Source organism: Nannobrachium achirus (genome assembly GCF_963921795.1).
Source record: "Nannobrachium achirus genome assembly, chromosome: 23".
Taxonomy (NCBI): domain Eukaryota; kingdom Metazoa; phylum Chordata; class Actinopteri; order Myctophiformes; family Myctophidae; genus Nannobrachium; species Nannobrachium achirus.
Genome location: NC_137830.1, coordinates 6683851 through 6711093, shown reverse-complemented (window position 1 = coordinate 6711093; position 27243 = coordinate 6683851). Strand labels below are relative to the sequence as shown.

General features: G+C 42.6%; 1 protein-coding gene across 1 annotated transcript; it reads right to left on the bottom strand.

Annotated features, from left to right (window-relative positions):
- Positions 1-224: 224 nt before the first annotated feature.
- On the bottom strand, positions 225-27237 carry LOC308308514 (uncharacterized protein; the record flags this gene model as incomplete). The annotated part of the gene is made up of 5 exons (XM_080753925.1): positions 225-563; positions 1736-1879; positions 2748-2880; positions 8947-8965; positions 26894-27237. 5 exons carry the CDS (start codon positions 27235-27237, stop codon positions 280-282), a joined length of 924 nt encoding a protein of 307 aa, XP_080610051.1. The 3' UTR covers positions 225-279.
- Between the last annotated feature and the right edge of the window lie 6 nt (positions 27238-27243).

Sequence of the window (27243 nt, the reverse complement as noted above, 5' to 3'; positions counted from 1 at the left end):
TATTAATGTTTAATGTGATACAACATTCACATTTAATAATGGTGTTTTTCTTTCTTCATTTAAAACCTTGAAAATAATTGTCACGGAAGTAATGAACTTCAAGAATAGGCCACCGATACAAATTTAGTTTAACATAATATGAATGTCTCTGATTGTACTTCACCACTCTGAAATGATGGCACCAGTAAAGACACTTTTATTGTGGAGACAGTACCCAGTCAGCTTTTATTGTAGAGTACCCAGTCAACAGGCTGAATCACATTTCACTCAACAAGATGTTTATGTACGTACACAAACAGAAGGCACTTTACCATGACATGCATAGTCACACCACTGAGACACACAGTTTGCTACCACACAGTTTTCACCAGTGCCACCACTTGGCTGACTACTGTACCACCCGGTGTAGCCCACTTTGGTGCCATCAGACCACAGAAATCTGTTCTCCACGTAGAGATCGTTCAGCCCTATCCAGGTGTCTCCGGGTGATGGGTCCATGTTGTGGATCAGGTCCTCCACAAAGTTGTCCTCCGCCGCACTGTGGATGGACGCCAGGTAGGCTCCTATATAAGAATAAGTACAAGTATAAGGATTTGTGTTATGATGCGATAACGTTGAGACAAACACAGTATGTAGCATTGACTGTTAAAGGAGCTATAGTCAACTTTTTCTTGAAAAACTGACGCTAAAATAAAAATAATGTTTCGAAAATATTTTATTAAAAAAATTAAGCTTCATATGTGTTTCTTTTCAAAAATGACCACAAAAAGTGTAAAATAATGATAAAATAATCATTTTGGCCGTCGTCAAGCTGACTTTGTTTACATCCCTCTTCTATTCAATGGCCAAAATAATTATTTTTCATTATTTTACGCTTTTTATGGTCATTTTTGAAAAGAAACATTTTAGCGTCGGGTTTTCAAGAAAAAGTTGATAGCTCCTTTAACTATATGTTATGTTATGTCATTTTTACCAACGTTTACGACTGCTTTATTGTTGATTCTTCTTTGTTTTTGCCTCGTTTATTTCAACGTACAGTACTTTTTTTCTTTTCATACTTCCCTGTAATTTTGTAACCTTAAAGAACAACTTCGTTTTTTTAACAACAAGGGTTCATAAAGGATGAGTGTTAAAAAAAGTTTTCATTTACTCCTTTCTATTGTTTTAGAGATTTTAATGATCTTGATTTTAGTGGTTGGGGGCATGCGTACAAGTGGCTAAATATGTATTTTTAGACACAATAAGCCAATTCCCAAGATGCACCACAATCTTTCATGGGCAGATGATGTGAGTCAAGGGGGCTAGTAGTGTTACTGTAAATAGTATTAAAGAAATTGGCGGCTTATTGTGTCTAAAAAGACTTATTTAGTCACTTGTACGCATGCCCCCACCCACTGAAATAAAAATCTGTCTGTCTGTCTGTCTGTCTGTCTGTCTGTCTGTCTGTCTGTCTACCTAACTACCAGGGGCATCACAAGGTGGAGGTACTTTTGGGGGTCCTTCACATGAAAAGGTTTGAGCACCACTGACATAGAAACAGGTTTGTCCAAAAACCTTCAAAGGCAAATTTTCAAGATGTTTTAAAAATAGCAGATCTAGAAGCTCGCAGCGCTGCACTCGGCACCGCGCTGTGAGCTTGTACATCTGCTAATTTTCAATAGTTAAAGCACAAAATAACGCAGTGAATCCTTGTGCCATGGGGCCCAGAATTTGGTGCGACACCCCTGCTACCTACCATGAGACAGGCAGTTCTTCTCTGCTTCGTGCCAGGTCAGGTCTGTAGGTATGAACCTGTAGCAGCGATGGCCGAAGCTCCACCAGAACTGAGGACAGTTTCCACGCTCCAGCTTGACCGCAGCAGCAGAGGGACTGGCGTGCACTGTACCCACACACACACACACACGCACACGCACACGCACAGACACACACACACACACACACACACACACACACACACACAGAGGGTAAAGAAAAACAGAAAAGAAAACGTGTCAAAAGAAAATCTGAAGATATCTACAAATCCAAGATATCTACATAGGGGCCTATAGCATATCTATGAATATAAATAGGCATAGTTGACATTTTTCAGAAAACAGGATTTAAATGGGTTAAATAACTTGGGGTGTAACAATACATTTTAACAACGATACGATACGCATCACGATACATGGTTGACGATACGATACATGGACAATATTGGTTCATTCATGGTGATATGATACGATTCGATTCAATGATTTAAAATCGATATAGTAACTATTTAGCAAATATATTAAATCGGTGTGAAACGTGTCAATAGTGCATGTTTTTAAGGGAAAACTCGATTATTATGGATATAAATAAGTAAACACTGTGATTCTCTAGTAAATACATGGACGTTATATTTCAACACATATGGACAAACCTGCACCTTGACATGAACACAGAGATTACACACATTTATCAATAGACCAAGAGTAATTATATGGAATGGAAAAGTAATTAAACGCTTCTTTTTAATTTTCCTTCTTAAAATTGCTAATTACAAGGCACACATACTTAGTTTCCATACAATCAATTATTTGAACTGCAAAACGATTCAATACCGATTCTGCATCACAAACATTACCGATACGATACAAAGCCAAAACGGTACGATATATGCTTTTGCATATCGATTTAGTAGATCATTGCAAATTAAATCGATTAATCGATTCAGTTACTACCGTATATTGTTACACCTTTATAAATAACACATATTAATCTACCTAGTGCCATGAGGCCCAGCAAGCACAGGAGTTGAGGAACCAGCAGCATGTCAGCCTGAGGTGGTCTCTGGGTCAGTGGAGGTTGGGTCAGTGGAGGTTGAGGTTGGGTCAGTGGAGCCTGGGTGAGGGTCTTCTAGAAGAGAGAGTGTTTCTGTCTGTGTGTCTTTTTATCCTCTCCACATGAGGGTGTATTCAGAGTTGGCATCATTTGATTGGCCATGATGATGCATCAGCAGCTGTGGAGTTCACATAGACATTCTGCCAACCTTTTTCCCCACACACACACACACACACACACACACACACACACACACACACACACACACACACACACACACACACACACACACACACACACACACACACACACACACACACACACACCTCACACCTCAAACAGAGAGAGAGAGAGAGCGTGTGGACATGATGTTTACTGTATTCATGTCACATTAATATAAACTTACATTTGGAAGTTTAAGTACTGAAATTTACTCCAGAAAATAAAATGAATTGTTTGTGTGTGCGTGCGTGCGTGCGTGCGTGCGTGCGTGCGTGCGTGCGTGTGTGTGAAATGTGAACCATACAGGTGCTATAGATTAATGAAACGCTTTCGTAACTGGTCGGGTGGAAACCTTGTATGTCCGAAATAATGTCAGATTCATTATTTTCTTTTCTCTCTCTTTTTTTATAGCTATTTGTTTTCAGTACTTTACACTACCAGAGCATGTTTATTTATTCACCTGGACTCTTACTCACCCACAAGACACACATATTAAAAGACAGCATATACTCACACTACAGTGAGTTATAGCAATAATGTTAAAGTAATAATCTTCACTCACTTCACGTTTTGATATAGTTTACAGTTTACAGTTTAGGCATTTAGCAGACGCTTTTAATCCAAAGCGACTTACAATAAGCAGATAAAACATCACAATAATAAACAATATAATATGTCAGTACATCAACAGCAATAACAAATGCAAATGAATATCTAGAAAACAAAAAATCTGTCAAAAAAAGGTTCTAAAAACAAAACAAATGCTTACTAGTTTCATGTATGGTCAATGAGTGTTTCAGTAGTGCTAAGGGTTTAGGTGGAGTCTGAAAAGGTGAGTCAGGGAGTTTGTTCCACAACTTTGGGGCCAGAAGGGCAAACTGTCTCGGACGAGTGGATTTTTGCCCTGGGGTTTTTAGCGAGGGTTCTGTCAGCATCCCTGTGTTGGCTGATCTAAGTGAACGGGTGGGGGTGTAGGGGTTGATCAGGTTTTGGAGGTATGGAAATACCCTCTAATCATCAACATTGAAAAGAGAGCCATTTACGTTTGGAAACAGAAAAACTAGCGACCCAAAATCCTATCATTGTAAAGCCCTCAAAAGCCAAGAGATGAACAAAGAGAGGAGTCCCCTCAGTCAGCTGGTCCTGATGCTTAACAAACCAGAGAGAGAGAGAGTGGTCAGTTGCACGGGGTGGGGGTATCTTATACACAACTGGGAAATAGTACATGTAATGTCTTAAAGCACTACAGGAGTATAAAAGAATATTATTTAAATCAAAGCATGAAGGAGAATCAACTTTAACGCATAGTCTGAGTTTAATACATATTATCACATTATACACTTTTATATTTAGTGATGCGAGTAACTGTCCAGTTGAATAAATAAACATGCTCTTGGATAGCTAGCTACTGTAATGCTAGCAGCTAGTGGTTCTAATCTAGCACCTGTGGTATTCTCACACACACGCACGCACGCACGCACACACGCACGCACGCACACACACACACACACACACACACACACACGCACGCACACACACACACACACACACACACACACACACACACACACACACCAAACCGTACAGCTCTTCCTCATGCTTGCAATTATTATGATTCATATAACCTGTGTTTATTTTAGTGAATGTTTGAGACATGAGTATCCTTTATAAGAAAGAACTGGCCAAGAGGTCCACAAGGTCCACAGAGGAGTACAAGGTCCACGTAAGGACATTACATTACAATGTAGGCATTTATCAGTCCCTCTTAATCGTAGATAATTGGGTAGTTTCCAAACCCAGTGCTGGTTAAATATTGGACAGAACACGCGCTGGGTTAATTTAACCCAGCATGTTAGGGTTGGTTCACTTAATCCAACATTTGTTTATTGGGTTATTCAGATAACCCAATTAGGCTATTCATATAGCCCAATTAAGGGTTACAATAACCCTACACTGCTGGGTTATTTAAACCCAACACTGCTGGGTTATATATTTGACTTGGGACAACACAGAGACGATTAGCATATGCTAATACTTTGCCAATTTTAACAATGTGTGTGTCATTGTTAGAATTAGAACAATAAGGAGGAGATAGCCATGGTCCAAATCTCAACCCCAATCAGAGTTCTTAGAAGTTCTTCCTTTTTCAAACACCAGGATGAGGGAGCACAACCCAACAGCTTGGGTTAGGGCTCAAATACTGACATAATGTGACATGTGGACATGACACATTTAGCATTTTTAGCTCCCGGAAACTTGAGAAAATGCCCCTGGAAACTAGACAAATGCTTTTCTCAGCATACTTTGCATAACAGGTGACCAACTTACTTAAAGCTAGGGGGCCTGTCACCTAAAGGGTTACTGTCACTTTAAGAATCATCTTAAAACACAAGTTAATATTTTTATGATGTCATTGTGGGGATGCGCAATTATGAGCCAAACAAATGAATTGTCTGTATGACTACTTACTGTACTGGTCAGCTGTTGTTGGGGGGCGAGGGGCAGATTACACTGTGACATGAGCTTCAGACTGTTTCAGACCGTTTTCAGAGAAGCTCATGTCACAGTGTAACCCCTTTAGGTGACCAACCAATCAGTGTTGTTAACCCCATAAACCCAAACTGTGGGGTAGTCCAAAATAAACCAAGACATATTTATTGAAATTACAACCCAACAGTTAATAACTCCATGCCCAACAGAAATAAGCTCCGTTTCCATGAAAATAACCCAATTAAATTAACCAACCGGCTCAACCCAGATAAAACAACCCAGCATTTATGAGAGTGTAAAGTCACTCCCCTGGTAAGCTCACTGCATGTGTGTTTGAGCTAGACAGTAGTGCTTTTTAGGTTATCATATAGGGAATTAAAGATGAAAACACAGCGAATATCACGTTTTTTTTTTTTTTTTTTTCAAGTGTTTAACAATGGGTGTGTATGTGGAGAAAAGCCCATAAGGTGTTTCCCTGTTGAAAGTGGAATATCCCTTTAATGCTCTCCAATAATTAGAGGGGTTATGACAGGTGCTGCTATTTAAGTTCATTTTGTCAATGCTGCTCTCAGAGCAGCATGTCGTGGGTCATGTATATTTTGTAATAATAATCAACATCTAAAAGTAACTGGTAACTGAAGTTTTCAAATAATTGTAGTGGAGTAAAATTATAACATTTGCCTCTGAGATGTAATGGAGTAGAAGTAAAAGCATTGGAAATACTCAAGTAAATTATAAATACCTCACAATTGTACTTAAGTGAGTGGATTTTGGTGCTGGGGTTTCTCATAGTGGGGTCTGGGGACCCCCAGGGGTCATTGAGGGACTTCCAGGGGGTCCCCAGCTGAATGATATTTATTGAACCAATGGACCCTCATTGAATCCCGTCTTACTATTTAACTCTTATTGTGCCGATCCCGAATAAGTTCGGCTTTATTTCAATCCAATACATTTTTTTATTTTTATTTTACTTACCCTGAGCTGCTTGTAGAGCCGTGGGTGGTCCTGGCTCGTCCTACGCTTTCCAGCGAGCCATTTTACATGGTCCGACGATATATTCCATTAAAAATGGTTTAAAATACATTTTTGAGCCCCCCAATGTTCACCGAAAGTTCGGCGCCGCCGGCGGTACGACGTCCAGTGTGCCGATCCCGAATTAATGCAGCTTTTTTAATGAAATGAATAAAATGATCCGAGGCCTACTGAAGCCCCGGCCTAAATTTTCCATCCAGTGACCGAGATCCGGCCGCCCCCCGGCCGGCCGTAAACGAGTAATGCCGAATCCAATGCAAACCCACATCTTTGAAGGTCATTTTCTCTGGATTGTGTTTTTAGGGAGGCGGCGCGAGGTTTATTTACGGCGAAATCGCCGAAAAATGATCTTTTAAATGAGAAAAAGCTAATAGCTATTTTGTAGCCATTTTCATCCGGGACCTTTTCATGACGTGCACGAACGTGAGCACGCGCGTCACTGCAACGTGAGTCCCCGGATGCTAATGCGCTCGCCTATGGGAGATACCCTGGCATTCTTTGGCGCCCTCTAGGGGCTGGCACTGGAAGGGTTACATGGGATGATTCTTGCAAAACACATTTTTGGACACTGCTCCTACAGATTTTGCCCTAAAATCACGCAAAGTGGTACACAGTATCTCTAAAGTCTTGTCATCAAAATGGATCTGTCCCATTTCCCATATTCCCTCCTGATTGGCTATACTGCCTTCTAAAGTTTGTTTAAGCGACGTGACGGTCACTTATCTCCCAATTAGGGAGTCTTACTAGAGTCTTACTGGTGATGTCATGTTTGTCCATTTGTCCAAAGTTTGTTATACGCCCAGGACCCAAGGTCACATTGGCCTAGCCTCACGTAGCCAGACAATATCACTGGCATTTTTTTTGTAATGGCAGATTGGTCTGGTTGGATATTATTGTATTATGATCTGAGACAGCATTCATTTTACAAGACAATCAGCGCGATCCCACGTAACGTTGTTTGGCTGTTGTTTACATACCAGCGAATTGTCTCTTTCTGCATTGGCATATAGTGGGGATTTTGCCCCCCCCCCCCCCCCCCCCCGGGTTTCGCGTGCACGATCCGTGCACATCGAGGTTAAGCGAATGTAATCCACTCCGTATGCAGTGCTCATGTCAACTATTTTCTGATCGAAAACATCACGGACAGATGCTATGCTAACGCCTCCTCCTACAATGAAAGTGAATGGGACTTTGGCTATACAGTACGAAAAGCTACCAGAAGCATTTCCGGTTCAAAGGGTTGAGAGAATGATCCTTTTAGATCAGTCGAAGAAGAGACGGAGAAGGGCTGCTGATCTAGCGCCACCATGAGGCCGATTCTTGCAAAACACATTTTTGGACACTGCTCCTCCAATTTTTGCCCTACAATCACGCAAATCGGTACACAGTATGTCTACACTCATCTCATCAACATGGATCTGTCCCATTTAGCGCCACCTTCAGGCCGATTTTTTAAAACATATTTTTGGACACTACTCCTACAGATTTGGCCCTAAAATCACGCAAATCGCTGCACAGTATGTCTACATTCATGTCATCAACATGGATCTGTCCCATATAGCGCCACCATCAGGCCGATTTTTTCATACACATTTTTGGACACTGCTCCTACACATTTTGGCCTAAAATCACGCTGCGACCTGACGGTCGCTTATCTCCCGATTAGGGAGTCTTACTGGTAATATTAAGTGGCTCCTCGTGGATGAGAAACAGTTAAACTGAATTCCGTATAAAGAAATGCGTGCGTGCGTGCGTGCGTGTGTATACAAGTGATGATGATGATGATGATGATGATGATGATGATGATGATGATGATGACAACCTCTTTGCGACCGTCAGGTCGCATTTACTATCAAAACCTCCACCGGCTGTCTGTCCGTCCGTCCGTCAGTCAGTCCGTCAGTCAGTCACATATCACACGTCACACTGTTCATATGATATCTCCGCAACCGTTGCCCCGATCCATGCCAAATTTTGCACACACACTCCTTGCCTGCCAAACCACAACCTCCACCTTCAGGCCGATTTTTTAAAACACATTTTTGGCCACTACTCCTACAGATTTTGCCCTAAAATCACGCTGCGACCTGATGGTCACTTATCTCCCGATTAGGGAGTCTTACTGGTATACTGTAGTCTACAGTTACACGTACAGCAGGAGACGGATGCAGTGACATGAGAAGAACGAGAGAGAAACCCTGCTATTGTTCACCGTGTGTAACAAACACACATTCTCTGAATCCCTTTCCTCTCGAGGCTGATAAAAAGGATGCTTGAACAGAAAGAAAGAAAGAAGAAAGACAGACAGCGTGTGTCAGCAACTTAATCGTCTTCCCCCATTTAGAACAACACATATTGCTGCTGGATTTGGTGGAACTCTCTCTCTCTCTCTCTCACGTTGTATCTCTGACAATCTCTGCCGTACCACAGAGAATAGGAGGGAGAGGAGGCTCCATTGATTCTGGGGGAGGAAGGGGTCGATTCCCCCCCAAGCCAGGCAGCGTGAGCATGCAGGGGCGTCACAAGGGGGGAAAAAGTGAGACTGAGTTTCTAGGCCCAAGGTGGAGGGCCCTTCATTATTTTATACTTTAGCTATTGAAAAATAGCAGATCTTGTAGATCTGCTATTTTTGAAAAGTCGTGAAAATGTGTGCAAATCTTTGAGTGTATGTATTTCTTTAAGCGAACATTTGAAACTCAAAATGTTGCTTCTGGGGTGGGAGGTCCGTGGCCAATTACATATATCATTTTGTGGGTCCTTCAAATGAAAAAGTTTGAGGACCACTGACATAGAAACAGTTTTTTTTTAAACCTTAGAAGGATTTGAAATATCCAAAGACTTTTTTCAAGATTAAAAAAAAAATCACACCCAATGTGAAGTGAGCGGTGGTCGTGCTTGCATAACATCTTCAGACTAGGATATAGGTCTTACAGTCTAGGATGTAATTAGTGATGTAATACAGGCTACACACACACACACACACATTGCTATGGCAAAACGCTGAGGAAAAAGTGGCTACAGATAGGTATATAGGATGTAATTGGTGATGTAATACAGGCTACACACACACAAATATTGCTATGGCAAAACACTGAGGAAAACACATTGCTTTGGCAAAACGCTGAGGAAAAGTGGCTACAGACACACACAGCCACTCTATGGAGCGGTTTACCACCGCTCAAAAATAGCAGATCTACAGATCTATTGTATATCTGCTATTATCTGTATATCTGCTATTTTACAATAGTTAAAAGCACAAAACGACGAGTAATAATGCGTCTAAATGGTGTTAAACCCCCTCCTCACCCTATGAAGAACATTCATTGGGGGGGCCCGCAGTGAATCCTTGTACCCAGGGCCCAGGATTTGGTGCGACGCCCCTGAGCGCGAGCCCCTGATTGATGCGGCGGTGGAGCGAGCAGATAACACTGTGGGCGATCTCTTTGTGTTCCAAAGGAAACAATCACCCTGTCACGCGCGAGAGACACTTTCTTTTTTCCTTTAGAAGGAGCTTATAGCTGCTTCCCAGGGCCCGGTCTAATTTAGGAGTTCTTATCACCCCCTCCCCACCACCACCCCCGCTCCACTCTGCTGCGGCTGCAGTCCCATCTGTCCAGCTAATCTTCTGGGCCTGCCTGGGTGAGCTCTGCATTGACCCTGGACCAAGGTCATTTTTTATAAATTCTTCTCAGCTTTAAATGTGTGTTTGGACTGACTGACAAGGGGGGGTTTACTTATCCTGGTGATCTATCGGTGTATCTGTCACGTTTTTCAGTTAAATTGAGAACCGGAGCGCTCGTCGTGCGGCGCGGGGCGGAACAATCGGTCGCTTTGATCCACGACAACGTAGTGTCGGCAGGAATGATAGCGCCTCACCCCACGGAGGTTAGGGTTAGGGTTAGGGTTAGGTATAGTTTTACTGAGGTTAAGGTTATGGTTAGGGTTAGGGTTACAGTTAGGCATAGTAAGCTAATGGCTAAACACATCTGAGCTTGGCTAGTAGATAAACATGGCTGTTGTTTTACACAGGTGTTGTTTTACACAGGTGCGCTGATAAGAGACTATCAAAGTGAATTGATCCAGGTGGTGGTATAGGGGTGTGTGGTGAACTACAAAACGAGCGCTCTTACCCCAATCTCACTGAGTTACCCAAACTGACTGTAACATATCCACAAGTTTCCTGTAGAGCCCGACCGATACCATTTTTTCCGACCGATACCGATATCCGATGTTGGAGAGTACTAGAGCACCGATACCGATGTTTTGTAAAAATCATTTTTTATTCATTTAAGATCATTTAATTGACTCGCCCCTCGGATAAATGGTCAGATTATTGCTTTCTTTTGTGCTTTTCATGTCAAACTTGGTCGCAGTTATCAATTTCTATTGCTTGTTGGATAATAATAGTCTTTTAATTTGGGGGTTCTGCCATGTTTTGTCTCGTTTATGAATTAATATGTGTCTTTTACTGCACTCTGCTGGATAATTCTGGTATTGCCCACACATAGGCCTATATAACTCAGGGTTTCATGCTCTATCCGCAGACACGTTACAGACAATTAATATATCGGATATCGGTGGAATAATTCACCGATGTTCGATACCCTTCCGATTGCTCCAAAACTACCGATATATCGAATTGACCGATATATCGGTCGGGCTCTAGTTTCCTGTGCTCCCATGAGCCCTTGCGTGAAAGGTGTGCATCACATCGCCTTTTCCTCTTAGGCTGCATTCACACTACGGAAGTCACATGGCTTGGAAGAGGCATGAAACCATGTAACTTCCATAGAGAATGCACTGGACGACCCCCCCTCATTCTCAAAGGATAATGAGAGGTTCTACCACTTTTTGTGGTCACATGTTCAGATTCTGATTGGGTTAAAACGTGTAAATCAGTCAACAACCTTGAGTTGGCTCATGGACCCCGCCCACTGTTGTGTTGCAGTTGTATAACTAAATAACCTTGCAAGTTACAAGTGTGTTTTCTTTCATTTATATGGTAGAAGTGGTAGAAAAGCAATTTACCATTTGAGGCTTCGCCTCGTGCCACAACCCTGAAACAGTGGTAAATCAGCCAACAACCCACTCCCTCTCATGGTAAATGGCTTACGTATAGTATGACTTTACTGTGTGTAGGAAGCCTTAGCTCTTTCATTGTGACTGGTTGCTGTTGCTGCTGTGAGCCTGTTGACACCTGGTGATTACATGGTGCTTTGTTAAAGTGATTTGAATCAGCAGTGATTTTTCCCCATTAAAGGAGTAGTTCCCCCCCAAAATGACTTTTTTTTTCCTATTGATTACTCGTGCCATGGAGAGTAGAGTTCAATAATATTGTTTGTTTTTTGTCACATTCCTAAGACAAAATTTTGATTCGAGTAAATTTACCCCCATTGATTCCGGATAGGGACTCGTTTCGAAACGGGTCCCCATCCGGAACAAATGGGGGTAAATTTATTGTTATCACATTTTTGTCTTAGGAATGTGACAAAAACCAAAAAATATTATTGAACTCTACTCTCCATGGCACGAGTAATCAATGGGGCTGTTAAGTATGACATCATTTTGTAGGCAGAGGAGAATTTCTGCCCCCAGTTTCCGTGAATCTTTTTACTATTTTTACTATTTACACATTTTTCTTCTCTTTGTTATTGAAAGGAAAGTGTTTGAATGATACTTTAGTCGTTATTTTTTAGTCGTTGTTTTTTGAAATAGCGAGGGACAGAAAATGCTCTGGGGGCAGATTCTCCTCTGCCTACACAATGATGTCACCCCCGCGAGGGCCCCTGGTCGATAATCTTTTAGGACCCCCCCACCCTCCTCTTAGGACCCCTCACCCTCCACCATAATGACTTAAAAAGGGACCCCGATGAAAACAAGCCAAACAGCTTTTTTTGAGGTGTTTCTCCTTTTAGTTGACTTGTACCACTACCAGTGAACCGTACTGTCATGAAACTGTACTTGTTCTTATGTAGACTTGTAACAAAGTCTTCAATCAATCAATCGATATTCATATTCGAACTTTTGGTTACTGTTTAGTGATAAAAAACACAATGAATTTACATGTTTAAAACTTTATTAGTATCCAGTGATTAGATATGGGGGGATCTGTAATTGTGACAGTATACTGTCATAAAGTCACTCGCATGGAAACTCAGTGTGTGTTTAAACTAGACACTAGTGCTTTCTAGGTTATGATCTAGGGACTTAAAGATGAAAACACAATGAATATCAAGTGTTTAATGTGTTCCAATAATAGAGGGGGAGTGGAATCATGACAGTTGCCGGAGATGTGTAACCTGTCACTCCCAGTGAAGGATTTCACGGCTGGCACTGTACTCCCTATGTAGAGTTTGAAGTAGGTAGTCCCATATATAGGCCAGTCAATCTAAGCAAAAAAAGGGCCTAGCCCAAAAGAAATTGCAATAGTAATGGTTCAAGGTTTTTAATGATCCAATAGAGTCATCCAAAAAACAAGTTAAAAATCTTCCATTTTATTCTTAGTGGAACAAGGTGAATTCAGGGGGTTCAAGTTTGGGTCTCTTCACTTACTATACAGGAACAAAGACTAAGGCTAAAAACAGACCCCCAAAACTATGGTTAAGTGATGAGTCATCACTTTTCTGGGGTCAGCTCAGTTTTGTTGTGTCCCTTTTTAGCCCGAGGAATGTTTTTCGTGCAAAACAAATGCTTGCAATGAATTCAGGATCATGAAAAAACCCTAGTTAGACCCCTCACATGCTACTTAAAGAAGATTTTTTTTAGGTCCCAGCGCAACACTTGTGGAATACTTTCAGCCGTCTGTAAACAAGGAAATACTTGTTTTGTTTTTAGTTTTGAGTCGAATTATCAATTGTATTGTGTAAGGTAATAAGTGCTATAACGTCTTGCTTCGGGAATTATGAGCCTGTCGTGTGATGTCCATATTAACCCATAATCACCGTGCAGCAAGACGTTATCGCATACTTATTCATTCTGCCTGCACTTATTTTGGCATTCCATTCTTCGCGCTAGAAATCGCGTTCAAACTTTAACTTGTTCAGCTTTACGCAGTTATTATTGCTTTTTTCCTCTCTTTTTTTACTTCAAAGTCTTCATTGGCAGAGCCAATAAAAATATACCACACCCAGTGTAAAGTGAGCGGTTCTATTTTTGGGTTCATTGTTTACATTTTCGGGGGAAATCTCGCTATTTCGAACGACCGTCATTTCGACAAAGGAGCGTCGGGAGGGTTAGCGACTCACCCCACGGAGGTTAGGTTTAGGGTAAGGGTTAGAGTTGGGTGTCGAACAGATGACACGTAGTAACAGCGAAACGCTCCCTACACTTTCTACTGTACACTGTTATTAGTACAGCGGATAATAGGAGCAATCGTTCACTTAGTGATACAAGCGTGAAAATTGGTACACATCATCTTTGGAGGCCACTCTTCGATTTAAGAAACCGGGCCACTTGAAAATCAAAGATAGTGGCCCCTGAAATCCAAGATGTCAGTCCAAAAACATGTATTTTCCTTTATAACTCTAAATGCATTGATGTTAAGACCCATAAATGTATTAAAGTTGAATATAAAGTTGTGCATTGCGGATGTTTTGGTACCAAGTATGTGTCTGTATCTATTGCAGTTCTTGAGATACAGCATATAGGTACTTTTACAGACTCCGGTGCACCTATATGCTATGTATCTCAAGAACTGAAATAGATACAGACACATACTTGGTACCAAAATATCAGCGATGCCCGACTTGATATTCAACTTTAATACATTTATGGGTCTTAAAATCAATGCATTTGGAGTTAAAATGGAAAAAAACACGTTTTCGGACGGACATCTTTGATTTTGGGGGCCGCCATCTTTGATTTCCAAGTGTCTCGGTTTCTTAAATCGAAGAGTGGCCTCCAAAGATGATGTGTACCAATTTTCACGCTTGTATCACCAAGTGAACGATTCTCCCAAAATACTGCTGTTAGCCGCTGTACTATATACTTTGTGCGTGTTTTCGGCGAGCCCAGGCAGTTTCTGTAGGAACTGCCTTTCTAGTTTTAATCTAGGATTCCATCAGGTTTGTTTTCTAGAAACTACCTCATGGCGAGCATGGGCGGTTGGTCGCTGGGAGCACACTAGAAACTAGGGCATTAATGAAAAAGTCGACAAGTCGACTCAGTGGACTTCATTACACAAGTCGACTCCCACCAGAGGAAGTTCGAAAGTCGATAATACTTTCTATTGAGAAAATAGCCGATCTACATGATCACAACCCTTCGCGTTGCGAGGCATTGTGAGCGTGTAGATCGGCTATTTTCACAATTTCTGCCTCTACATATTTAACAATTTGGACAATGTTTGATTTGTCATTTTAGATGTATTAAAACGTCCTTAAATTGGCACTTTAGAAATGTGAAGATACTCTCTCTACACTTAAAGTTTATGTTGGTTTGTTTACAGTTGGGTGAGAAAACAATGTTTCACATCAAGTTAATCATCTGAGGACCCCCCAAAATAATTGGGGGGTTGTGTGTGATGTGATGACGTCATCAAATGATAAAGTCGACTTCAACTCAACTTTTTGCTGAGTCGAGTCGACTTGCAAAAATCACAAGTCGTTAATGCACTACTAGAAACCAGCAGAATGTTATTTTTCCCTTTTCTGTTCTGTTTTTTCTTTTCCCCGTTCAACGGCTTAATATTGATTGAAACCTGCGATCCTTTTGATACTCTTACAGGCAGTGTACACAAGACTAACGTCATAGAAAGTACGCAGAGACCGACATCATCACAGATGATGTCACGGACAGGGGCGTCACAAGGGGTAGGAAAGTGGGACTGAGTTACCGGGGCCCAAGGTGGAGGGGCCCTAGTAACTTTAGCTATTGAAAAATAGCAGATATACAAGCTCACAGCGCGGCACCGAGTGCCGCGCTGCGAGCTTGTAGATCTGCTATTTTTGAAAAGTCGTGAAAATGTGCGCAAATCTTCGAATATATGTATTTTTTTAAGTGAACATTTGTAACTCAAATTTTGCTTCTGGTGGTTCCCTGGAACTAAATATTTTGAGATGGGGATCCTTCACATGAAAAGGTTTGAGCATCACTGACATGAAAACATAGGTTTCTTGGCACACATTTTCACGATTTTTCAAAAATAGCAGATCTACAAGCGTGCAGCGCGGCACTCGGTGCCACGCTGTGAGCTTGTATATCTGCTATTTTTCAATAGTTAACATTCATGGGGGGCCCGCAGTGAATCCTTGTACCCAGGGCCCAGAATTTGGTGTGACGCCCCTGGTCACGGACAGAACGCCCCAAACAAGGAGATATTCACCCCCTTCTCGTTGTCTTTTTATCCTGATTTTTATTGGTATTCTTATCTCCAATGTTCTTTATTTTCCCAATCAGGTTCCCTGTTGCACTTTGCTTTGAGGTCCCTTCTATCCTCTATGGCTTGCCAGGTGTCATCTGGTCCATCCAATTGGGCTCAGCCCTATTTGCACGACTGGTTGTGTGTTGGTCTGGCTGAGCAGGAGTTCTGGGTTCAATCCCCGCTTCCGTGCATCACTACACATACGGTACCCCATTGTCTCAAGGAGGTGCAATGTTACCATCTTATTTTGACTGACCCTAACTACATCAGACAAGCCAAGTGTGGGGAATGAGGATGGGGACACTGAAGAGCCATTACAGCAGGTGCCTCTAGTCGGGGACCCACAAGCCCAATAGCTCAAGGAAAAGGGTTGAACCTGTACTTTTCTGCCCTACTTTTTATAGCCACTTGTACGCATGCCCCATGCGTACGCATGCCCCACATTTTAGCACGGTAAACACGATAAAACAATAGAACGAAGCAAATGAAAACATTTTAACACTCACTTTTTCTTTTCTTTAATTACAATCTAAAATATGAACCCTTGTTGTAAAAAAACTAAAGTTGTCCTTTAAGGTCCACAGAATGAGAGGCCTGCACTGCCGGAAACATCGCAAAAAAAAGGTTATGGCCATTTGTATATTCACTGTCCCATCGACTCCACTAGAAATATTAAGAAAAGAAAAAGAATCTGCTTTAACTCTTAGTGCTAAAACCGAACAATTTCGGTTCTTTTTTTCAATCCAATACAATATATTTTTAGGATAAAGTTTAGAGCCCCCCCAAAAAAACTCTATTTTTGCAAGACGTATCTGAGGTACAAAAAACGAACAATTTCGGTTTCTTTAATAAAATGAATTAAATAATCGGAGGCCTCAACGAAGCACCGGTCTAAATCTTGATCCAAGCCACCTACCGAGCTCTCTTTCCACCGGCCCGTAATCGGGTAACGCCGCCGAAACGCGCCGCCCAATCCAATACATAGTCACATCTTTAGAGCTCATTTTCTCTGAACTGTGTTCCTAGTGCAGCGGAAACGTTTTTTTTGGCGGCTAAATAGCCTCCGATCGGGCATCTAAAAAAATAAATAGCCGATAGCTAACTGTTAGCTCTCAGCCTCCATTTCACGTTCATAACACTGTTTGCAGAAAAAACACAAGCCACTTCTTCGTGGTTAACCGGATGTTACTATGAAGCCTTATGGAGGAATGGCTGGCACTCTAGCGGAACCTTGTGGCCCCTGGCAGTCATCGTGTTAAGTAGCATGTGAGGGGTCAAACTAGGGGTTCTTCATGATTCTAAATCCATAGCAAGCATTTGTGCTGCATGAAAAACATTCCTTGGGCAAAATTTCGGCCAGCCAAAACTGAAAAGTGGAGAAGTCATCACTCATCACTTTTCACAGTTTTTGGGGTCCGGAATTTCCCCAAGGAATGTTTTTCATGCAAAGAAAATGCTTGCAATGGATTCAGAATGATGAAGAACCCCTAGTTTGACCCCTCACATTCTACTTAAAGAAGGTTTATTTTATTTTTTTGAAGCGGTGAAAGCCGCTTCCAATGAGTGGCTTTGTGTGTCCCACGCCCATATATGGTCATTTCAGTCCAGAATGAACAGGTTTTTTCAAAAACAAAATGTGTGTTTCATGTCCATATATGGTCATCCCAGTCCAGAATGAACAGGTTTTATCAAAAACAAAATTTCTGTCACCTCATGTCCATATATGGTCATTCCAGTCCAGAATGATCAGGTTTTATCTGTCCCGTACGTCCAGAATATCAGTCCAGAATGAATAGGGTTTTTCAAAAACAAAATGTGTGTCCCGTCCGTCCGTCCGTCCGTCCGTCCGTCCGTCCGTACGTACGTACGTACGTCCGTACGTCCGTCCGTCCGTACGTATGTGTGTAGTGTCCGTCCCGGTCTGATGATTGGATACTTTGAGGATTGGTCAAGCTTCACATGACAATTCGGCTCTCCAGATAAAATCATTAATTCATTCAGAATATAAAGAATGTATAGATCACAGAGTTCATAACTCTAGAACACATAGAATAAAAGTTCATCGCTTCACTTCGAACCGAGGTTTGATTTTTGCCAGACCCATGAAATGGGTAGGCCTACATAAGCAAATGTCTGTCCGGGTTTTCTATATAAAGGGTATATATGATGATGACATGATGATGACATGCCTACAAAAGGCATGATGTCATAAATGATGATGACAGACAGGGGGTCTGGCACAACCAGGTTGACCTGGTCTAGTTTTATATTAACCGCTTGAACCCTAGCGTCCATATTCTGAGAACTTTAGCCAAAAATAGCAGATCTGCAAGCTCACAACGCCTCGCAGCGTGAGGCGTTGTGAGCTTGTAGATCTGCTATTTTTGGCAAAGGGGTTTGGTGTAGAGGGGAAAAAGAGCAGACTACGTACAGAGTGAAAGGTCAAGTTTATTAAGTATTGACGGTTCAAGTGGTTAAATATCTGGAAACACAAATTGACATAAATCTAAAATACATGATTGTGCTGTCAAACGATGATACTATAGTAGACGGAATCTATGAACAGGTAGTGGGGGTCCCTGCTTCATCTCTTTCTCTCAACTAAGGGGTCCTTGGCCTGAAAACGTTGAAGACCCCTGGTTTAGTTTATCTACAAGTTCACAATGTGGCACAATACGACACGATGTGAGCTTGTAGATCTGTTTTGTTTTTTTCTTTTCGTTTCCGTTTTCCGAACCCAATAATAACAAGAAAAGATGCAATTGGAAATTGCAAGTGTGGTTGCCTATTTATTACCTAGTCCTAGATAGCCAGAATGTCATGTGAAGCTCGACCAATCCTCAAGCTTGCACCGCTCCCCCATTGATCTCAATGCAAGACTTTTTATAGTCTGGATTGTGTATCCAGGACACATAATAACTAGACCAGGTCAACCTGGTTGTGCCAGACCCCCTGTCTGTCATCATCATTTATGACATCATGCCTTTTGTAGGCATGGCATCATCATGTCATCATCATATACCCTTTATATAGAAAACCCGGACAGACCGACATTTGCTTATGTAGGCCTACCCATTTCATGGGTCTGGCAATAACTAGAAAATGTGCAATTTGTGAAATTGCAAGTGTGGTTGCCCTGTGGTTCAAATCATATTTGAGTTTTGGGAAGTGAATTTCCATTATTTTGGGGGCTATGTTTGTTTACCAGTAAGTGCTGCATCTTGAGCATTGTAATGCATTACTGGGCTGATTTGACCTATGTGGGACCAGAGCTTTTAGTGTGTCAATGAACTAAATTCATCCAGATGCCTGGGGATCCCCATATATGAGTATAAGGGGGTAGGTACCCTAACAGGGCATCTATAAACCCCAACAGGGCATCATCTGGGAATGCCCATACTGTATGGAAAATTGGACATTTAATTTATTTCATCCTTTAATATATATCCGTATATACATATATGGACTTAATATTAACGTTTTTGGGGGGAATGCCCATATATGGACTTATATGGTCTGTGATGACAGTCATCTCCATAGTTAAAATTTTAATTAAAGTCAGTGGGGAAAATTAGTTCACTAATACATTATTATCAATTAAACGATACAACTTTTCTCTTAGCAAAATGCAAATTGCTTAAAGAAAACTGTGGGAAGAGTAGGCGTCAAACATTTAGTTACTTAGGAACAGAGAATAAAGTTTCCCCAAGACAATAGTCTGGTTTCCCTGCTGGGCAACCATACTAATAACTAGAAATACTGTTCCTACGAAACAGTGTGGGCTCGCTCATGACTATATTCTGCAGCGTGCTAACTGTCATGTGAAGCTCACCTTCACGTCACGTGGGTAGTTAGTTGATAGGTAGCCATAGTTATCCACTGAATATTGGTACTACATTATGTGGAGATACTCCATATATGGAGATAACCGACGCATCTCACTAAATCTGACCTTACAAGCTCCATATTTGGACATGGACAAGATATATCTCCATATTTGGAGAAAGCACCATATATGGAACCGGGCGGCAAAGACATCTAGCTGCTGACATCAGTATGACTGGTTCTGATACACAGATGAGATATAAGAGTGGCCATCACAACCTGAGTTTACACGAAAGAAGAAGAGGCTAGCACAAGCTCTACTCCGACAAGTCCCCTATATAGTCTATAATCACTAGCCAGCTCTCACAGAGATAGCGAGTCGGGCTATCTGGACATATAGACAGTCTTTCCAACCCGCAAGAGACAAAGAAACGCCTTCCAATTTACAGTCCAAGTAGCAGAGGGGTGTCCCTATGCCTTCACCTCTCGGGTCAATCTCCATGAAAACATGACGAGGAGCCACAACAACCTCTACAGTCAAACGATGACGATCACCAGCTGTGTAACCGGCCAGCAACAAGGAGACACAGGTAAACCGAGATCTTGCGAGGACTTCAACGAAGCCTGGGGAAGTAGAGAAACATTTGATGACCTACCCAGGAAAGAAAACCTCTCATGTGATAAGAGTTTCATTGAGGCATCGACACATCATGTCCAGCATGTCCACACCAAAGAAAAACCTTTCCAGTGTAAACACTGTGACAAGGGTTTCAGTCGGTTAGGTCAACTGAAGACACATCAGCGTGTCCACACTGGAGAAAAACCTTTCCAGTGTAAACACTGTGACAAGGGTTTCAGTCAGTTAGGTCAACTGAAGACACACCAGCGTGTCCACAGTGGAGAAAAACCCTTTGTGTGTAAACACTGTGACAAGGGTTTCAGTCAGTTAAGTCACCTGAAGACACACCAGCGTGTCCACAGTGGAGAAAAACCCTTCTTGTGTAAACACTGTGACAAGGGTTTCAGTCAGTCAAGTCACCTGAAGACACACCAGCGTACACACACTGGAGAAAAACCCTTTGTGTGTAAACAGTGTGACAAGAGTTTCAGTCAGTTAGGTGACTTGAAGACACACAAGCGTATCCACACTGGAGAAAAACCCTTTGTCTGTAAACAGTGTGACAAGGGTTTCAGTAGGTTAGATAACCTGAATACACATCAGCGTATCCACAGTGGAGAAAAACCATTTGTGTGTAAACAATGTGACAAAGGTTTCAGTGTGTTAAGTCACCTGAAGACACACCAGCGTACCCACAGTGGAGAAAAACCCTTTGTGTGTAAACAGTGTGACAAGAGTTTCAGTGGGTTAGGTGACCTGAAGAGGCACAAGCGTGTCCACAGTGGAGAAAAACCCTTTGTGTGTAAACAGTGTGACAAGGGTTTCAGTAGGTTAGATCACCTGAAGACACATCAGCGTGTCCACACTGGAGAAAAACCCTTTGTGTGTAAACAGTGTGACAAGAGTTTCAATCAGTTAAGTCACCTGAAGACGCACCAGCGTGTCCACACTGGAGAAAAGCCCTTTGTGTGTAAACCATAGAGTTATAATAAGTATAGAGAGGGCACCGGATATCCCCGCCCGCCCACTTGCATTGAGTTGCTCACTCAGCGCATGAGGTGTTCTCACCCCTTCTTCCGGGTAGTAAAACGTAACGCAGTGAGGCCTAAGTGACGTTTTGCGTCATCAAGTTTATTCATGGACGTGCCGGGGCTCAAGTCATGAACGAGCACTGCCGCTATATGAACGCGCTGGGGCACAAATCATGAACGCGCACTGCCGCTTGCCTCGAGTACGAGCTCTGTTCTGTTGGTAAGGGGAAAAAAAGGAAAACGCCACGCCAGTACACACGGCTCTTCTCCTCGCTTGTGGAGGAGTCTGCTCGGTTTAGATCTTACAGAACGTCCTGCTGAAACTGTTTGTGTGTGATTTTCCGGAACCGGCGCGAAAGGTTTGGATCCTCCGTATGCGGAGCTGATGTATGACATCAGGGTTTTCCGGAACCGGCACTGTGTCTGCAGAGATCTCCATATATGGGCATAAAATGGACCCAGGCAAACAGATGGTCAAAACAGGTCCTATGACAACAGTTATAATGGGGTTTTGCATTAAAGGGCGGAGCATTCATTCCCTATTTACATCATTCCCGAGTTGGGGGTCCCCTTCGGGCGGCCAAGCTTCTAGTATTAGTTCAAAACACATCACAAAAATAGGACACAGGTTAAAAACAGAGAGTGAATAAACATAAAAAGAGTGAATAAACATAAAAACATTTAAAAGCATATAAAAAGGTAACAATGGGGATGATAAAAAGTCCTTTGCATAGGCCCAAAAAAACTAATTAGTAGTCCAGGTCTAGCGGCTGGCCATCGAATTCAAAAGTCTAATAGCGGAGGGAATAAAAGTGTTCTTAAAAGGATTATTGTTGCAGGGCCACGAACGGAACATGTACTTACGCCTGCTTTTCTGGCCTTGCAGGATGTTGTGGAGAGGATGGCTAGCATTGCTCATTGCCACAGCTGACTGGTAGAACATGTGCAGCATTCTGCTGCACACATCAAAAGACCGGAGCCTCCTCAGGAAGAACAGCCTACTCTGTGTCTTTTAATAGACCGCATCAGTGTTCAGAGCCCAGTCCAGTTTCTCATCCAGGTGGACTCCCAGGTAGTTGCCCCTGCGTCAGTCCACCACCACTGCAGCCACTTCACGTGGATGAATGTAAACCAGGGGTTCCCAAACTTTTTTGTCTCAGGGCAACCTATAAATACTTTTTTAATCCGAAGCACCCCTACATTATAATTTTCACTCCCAGCACCTTATATTTATAGCATATCGTCGTTGTCGGATGGAAACCTTGTATGTCCAAAACCGTTCGTTTTGTATTTATCATCTATCAAATGTACTAAACTAGTGAAAACTGCCGATCTTACAAGCACACAACGCCTCGCAATGCAAGGCGTTGTGTGCTTGTAGATCGGCTGTTTTCACTAGTTTTGTGCGACAGTCTTGTATGATGAAGCAGGGCTTTGTTTTAACAAAAGACATACACATTTGAAACAGCTCGTGACTATATTCCGCAGCGTGCTAAGAAGCTCACCTTCACGTCACGTGGGTAGTTGATAGGTAGCCATAGTTATCCGCTGAATATTGGTACTCCATATGTGGAGATACTCCATATATGGAGATACCCGATGCATCTCACTAAGTCTGACCTTACAAGCTCCATATTTGGACCTGGACAAGATATACCTCCATATTTGGAGAAAGCACACCATATATGGAACCGGCAAAGACATCTAGCTGCTGACATCAGTATGACTGGTTCTGATACACAGATGAGATATAAGAGTGGCCATCACAACCTGAGTTTACACGAAAGAAGAAGAGGCTAGCACAAGCTCTACTCCGACAAGACCCCTATAGTCTATAATCACTAGCCAGCTCTCACAGAGATAGCGAGTCGGGCTATCTGGACATATAGACAGTCTTTCCAACCCGCAAGAGACAAAGAAACGCCTTCCAATTTACAGTCCAAGTAGCAGAGGGGTGTCCCTATGCCTTCACCTCTCGGGTCAATCTCCATGAAAACATGACGAGGAGCCACAACAACCTCTACAGTCAAACGATGACGATCACCAGCTGTGTAACCGGCCAGCAACAAGGAGACACAGGTAAACCGAGATCTTGCGAGGACTTCAACGAAGCCAGGGGAAGTAGAGAAACATTTGATGACCTACCCAGGAAAGAAAACCTCTCATGTGATAAGAGTTTCATTGAGGCATCGACACATCATGTCCAGTATGTCCACACCAAAGAAAAACCTTTCCAGGGTGAACAGTGTGAAAAGGGTTTCAGTAGGTTAGATCACCTGAAGACACATCAGCGTGTCCACACTGGAGAAAAACCCTTTGTGTGTAAACACTGTGACAAGGGTTTCAGTCAGTTAAGTCACCTGAAGACACACCAGCGTGTCCACAGTGGAGAAAAACCCTTTTTGTGTAAACACTGTGACAAGGGTTTCAGTCAGTCAAGTCACCTGAAGACACACCAGCGTACACACACTGGAGAAAAACCCTTTGTGTGTAAACAGTGTGACAAGAGTTTCAGTCAGTTAGGTGACTTGAAGACACACCAGTGTATCCACACTGGAGAAAAACCCTTTGTCTGTAAACAGTGTGACAAGAGTTTCAGTGGGTTAGGTAACCTGAAGAAACACCAGCGTGTCCACACTGGAGAAAAACCCTTTGTGTGTAAACAGTGTGACAAGGGTTTCAGTAGGTTAGATAACCTGAATACACATCAGCGTATCCACAGTGGAGAAAAACCATTTGTGTGTAAACAGTGTGACAAGAGTTTCAGTGGGTTAGGTGACCTGAAGAAGCACCAGCGTGTCCACAGTGGAGAAAAACCCTTTCTGTGTAAACAGTGTGACAAGGGTTTCAGTAGGTTAGAGACTCTGAAGAAACACCAGCATGTCCACACTGGAGAAAGACCCTTTGTGTGTAAACAATGTGACAAGAGTTTCAGTCAGTTAAGTCACCTGAAGACGCACCAGCGTGTCCACACTGGAGAAAAGCCTTTTGTGTGTAAACCATAGAGTTATAATAAGTATAGAGAGGGCACCGGATATACCCGCCCGTCCACTTGAGTTGCTCACCCAGCGCATGAGGTGTTCTCACCCCTTCTTCCTGGTAGTAAAATGTAACGTAGTGAGGCCTAAGTGACGCATTTTGTGTCATCAAGTTTGTTCATGGACGTGCCGGGACTCGAGTACAAGCTCTGTGCTGTTGGTAAGGGGAAAAAAGGGAAAACGCCACGCCAGTACACACGGCTCTTCTCGCCGCTTGTGGAGGAGTCTGCTCGGTTTAGATCTTACAGAACGTCCTGCTGACACTCTGTTTGTGTGTGATTTTCCGGAACCGGCGCGAAAGGTTTGAATCCTCCGTATGCGGAGCTGATGTCTGACATCAGGGTTTTCCGGAACCGGCACTGTGTCTGCAGAGATCTCCATATATGGGCATAAAATGGACGCAGACAGACAGATACAGATATCTCCATATATGGGCATAAATGGACACAGGCAAACATAATAAGGTGAAAACAGGTCCTATGACAACAGGTATAATGAGGTTTTGCATTAAAGGGCGGAGCATTCATTCCCTATTTACATCATTCCTGAGTTGGGGGTCCCCTTCGGGCGGCTGAGCTTCTAGTATTAGTTAAAAACACATCACAAAAATAGGAGGGGGACGACAGGTTAAAAACAGAGAGTGAATAAACATAAAGAGTGAATAAACATAAAAACATTAAAAAGCATATAAAAAGGTAACCATGGGGATGATAAAAAGTCCTTTGCATAGGCCCAAAAAAACGAATTAGTAGTCCAGGTCTAGCGGCTGGCCATCGAATTCAAAAGTCTAATAGCGGAGGGAATAGAAGTGTTCTTAAAACGATTATTGTTGCAGGGCCACGAACGGAACATGTACTTACGCCTGCTTTTCTGGCCTTGTAGGATGTTGTGGAGAGGATGACTCGCATTGCCCATTGCCACAGCTGACTGGTAGAACATGTGCAGCATTCTGCTGCACACATCAAAAGACCGGAGCCTTCTCAGGAAGAACAGCTTACTCTGTAGGGCATTGACGAATAGTGATTTTTGAAGCGGTGAAAGCCGCTTCCAAGGAGTGGCTTTGTGTGTATCGTGCGTCCAGGATTGAGGATTCATAAAAACATAGAACTGAAGCACATAGAAAGTATAGATCTAGAACATAGAATGTATAGATGTAGAACACAGATCTCATAGCTCTAGAACACATGCAGGATTGAGGAGAATAAAAACATAGAACTGAAGCACATAGAAAGTATAGATCTAGAACATAGAATGTATAGATGTAGAACACAGATCTCATAGCTCTAGAACACATGAAAATTCACCTCTTCACTTCGAACCGAGGTTTGATTTTTAATATTTCTAGTGGAGTCAATGGGACAGTGAATATACAAATGGCCAACTTTTTTTCGCGATGTTTGCGGCAGAGCAGGCCTCTCATTTGTGGACCTTAATGACCAAACTAATAGGTAAAACAGAAATAAAAAGTACTGCAGAAAATCACAGGTCCTCTCCAATTTTGGTGACTGGGTCCTCGGCTACTCATGCACTCTCCAGTCTCTACCAGGCAATCAGTCACAAGAGACGCTGGGTAGACAGAACAAAGGCCTATGTTCTGGCTGCTACCAATGTGGAGAACCGTGGCACATCCAGATTTAGAGTTGGATCAGCTGGACAGTTCCCTGTGTGATCTACAGTGGCACTTTGTTGGGATATTTACTGCTTCAGTAGTGGTCAAATGTACAGGAATAATGAGACAAAACAGAAAATGACCATGTGTTTGCTTTGATTTGTTACATATTATGCATAACACGGTTTTATGATTAAAATGGTGTCAGATACATGATTCTAGGTCATTTGGATCAAAAGTAAATTTTTTAGAGATGGCGCCGGGCGCCATTTTTAATTTGGCCCACCGGGGGCTAAATCTTTTATAAAGGGTCCATAGAGGTCAAATCAATCATCAAAACATTGCTGCCAGAGGATGGTCACAGTACCTCTGTTTGTGAGATTTCTTTTCCCTATCAGGTTCCCTGTTACTCTTTGCTTTGAGGTCCTTCTATCCTCTAAGGCTTGCCAGGTGTCATCCGCGATAAAGTATTTTCTTTCCCTCTTCCTATACCCCAGAACATGTTCACATTTCTATGTTTTTTTTTAGTTTTTTTTTTAGTTTCCCCATTCTTCCTCAACCTCGCCTGTTCCTCAATGCAGGGACATGCTGGGCCCCTGATTCAGCCCAGGAAAAGGAGCTGGAGAGGCCCTAAGTGCATGCGGCCATAGGCCGCGCAGCGATATTTTTTTGCATTCAGTGGGGCCAATGTGATGTCTCTGTGGGCTGCTGCTAGCTGCTTCTCAAAGATTGGCCATTTCAGATCATGAGAGACAAGCCAGTGGGCCAATTACACGAGTTGTATTTACTTTGTGGGTCGCCCAGCCCCAGGGAATGGACGGGCCGCTCGGGAGTTGTCCCGCTTTTCCCAATGGCCAGCACGTCCCTGCTTCAATGTCAGCCTTAGATTGCTGTTTTCTGTTTATTCCTTTGCTCAGGAGGAACGCTTCCTGATTGGATTCACGACCCAAGAAGTTCTTCAGCATCTCCTCAGCGTCCTTGGAGGCACCAGGCTTCAGGATGCAGTTCCTGTAGTCCAGACCCACCTTAGGGTTCGTGATTCCTTCCTGTTTGAAACGGCTGTAGAACATGTCCATGGCCAACACCTCACCACACAGGTAGTCATACCAACTGGCACGATGGCCATTTTCCACTCGGTCACAGATATATGATATGCTGGACCCTTGAAGAGCAGTGACTCCCAGAGTGTCCTTGTAGAGCCTCATGCATTC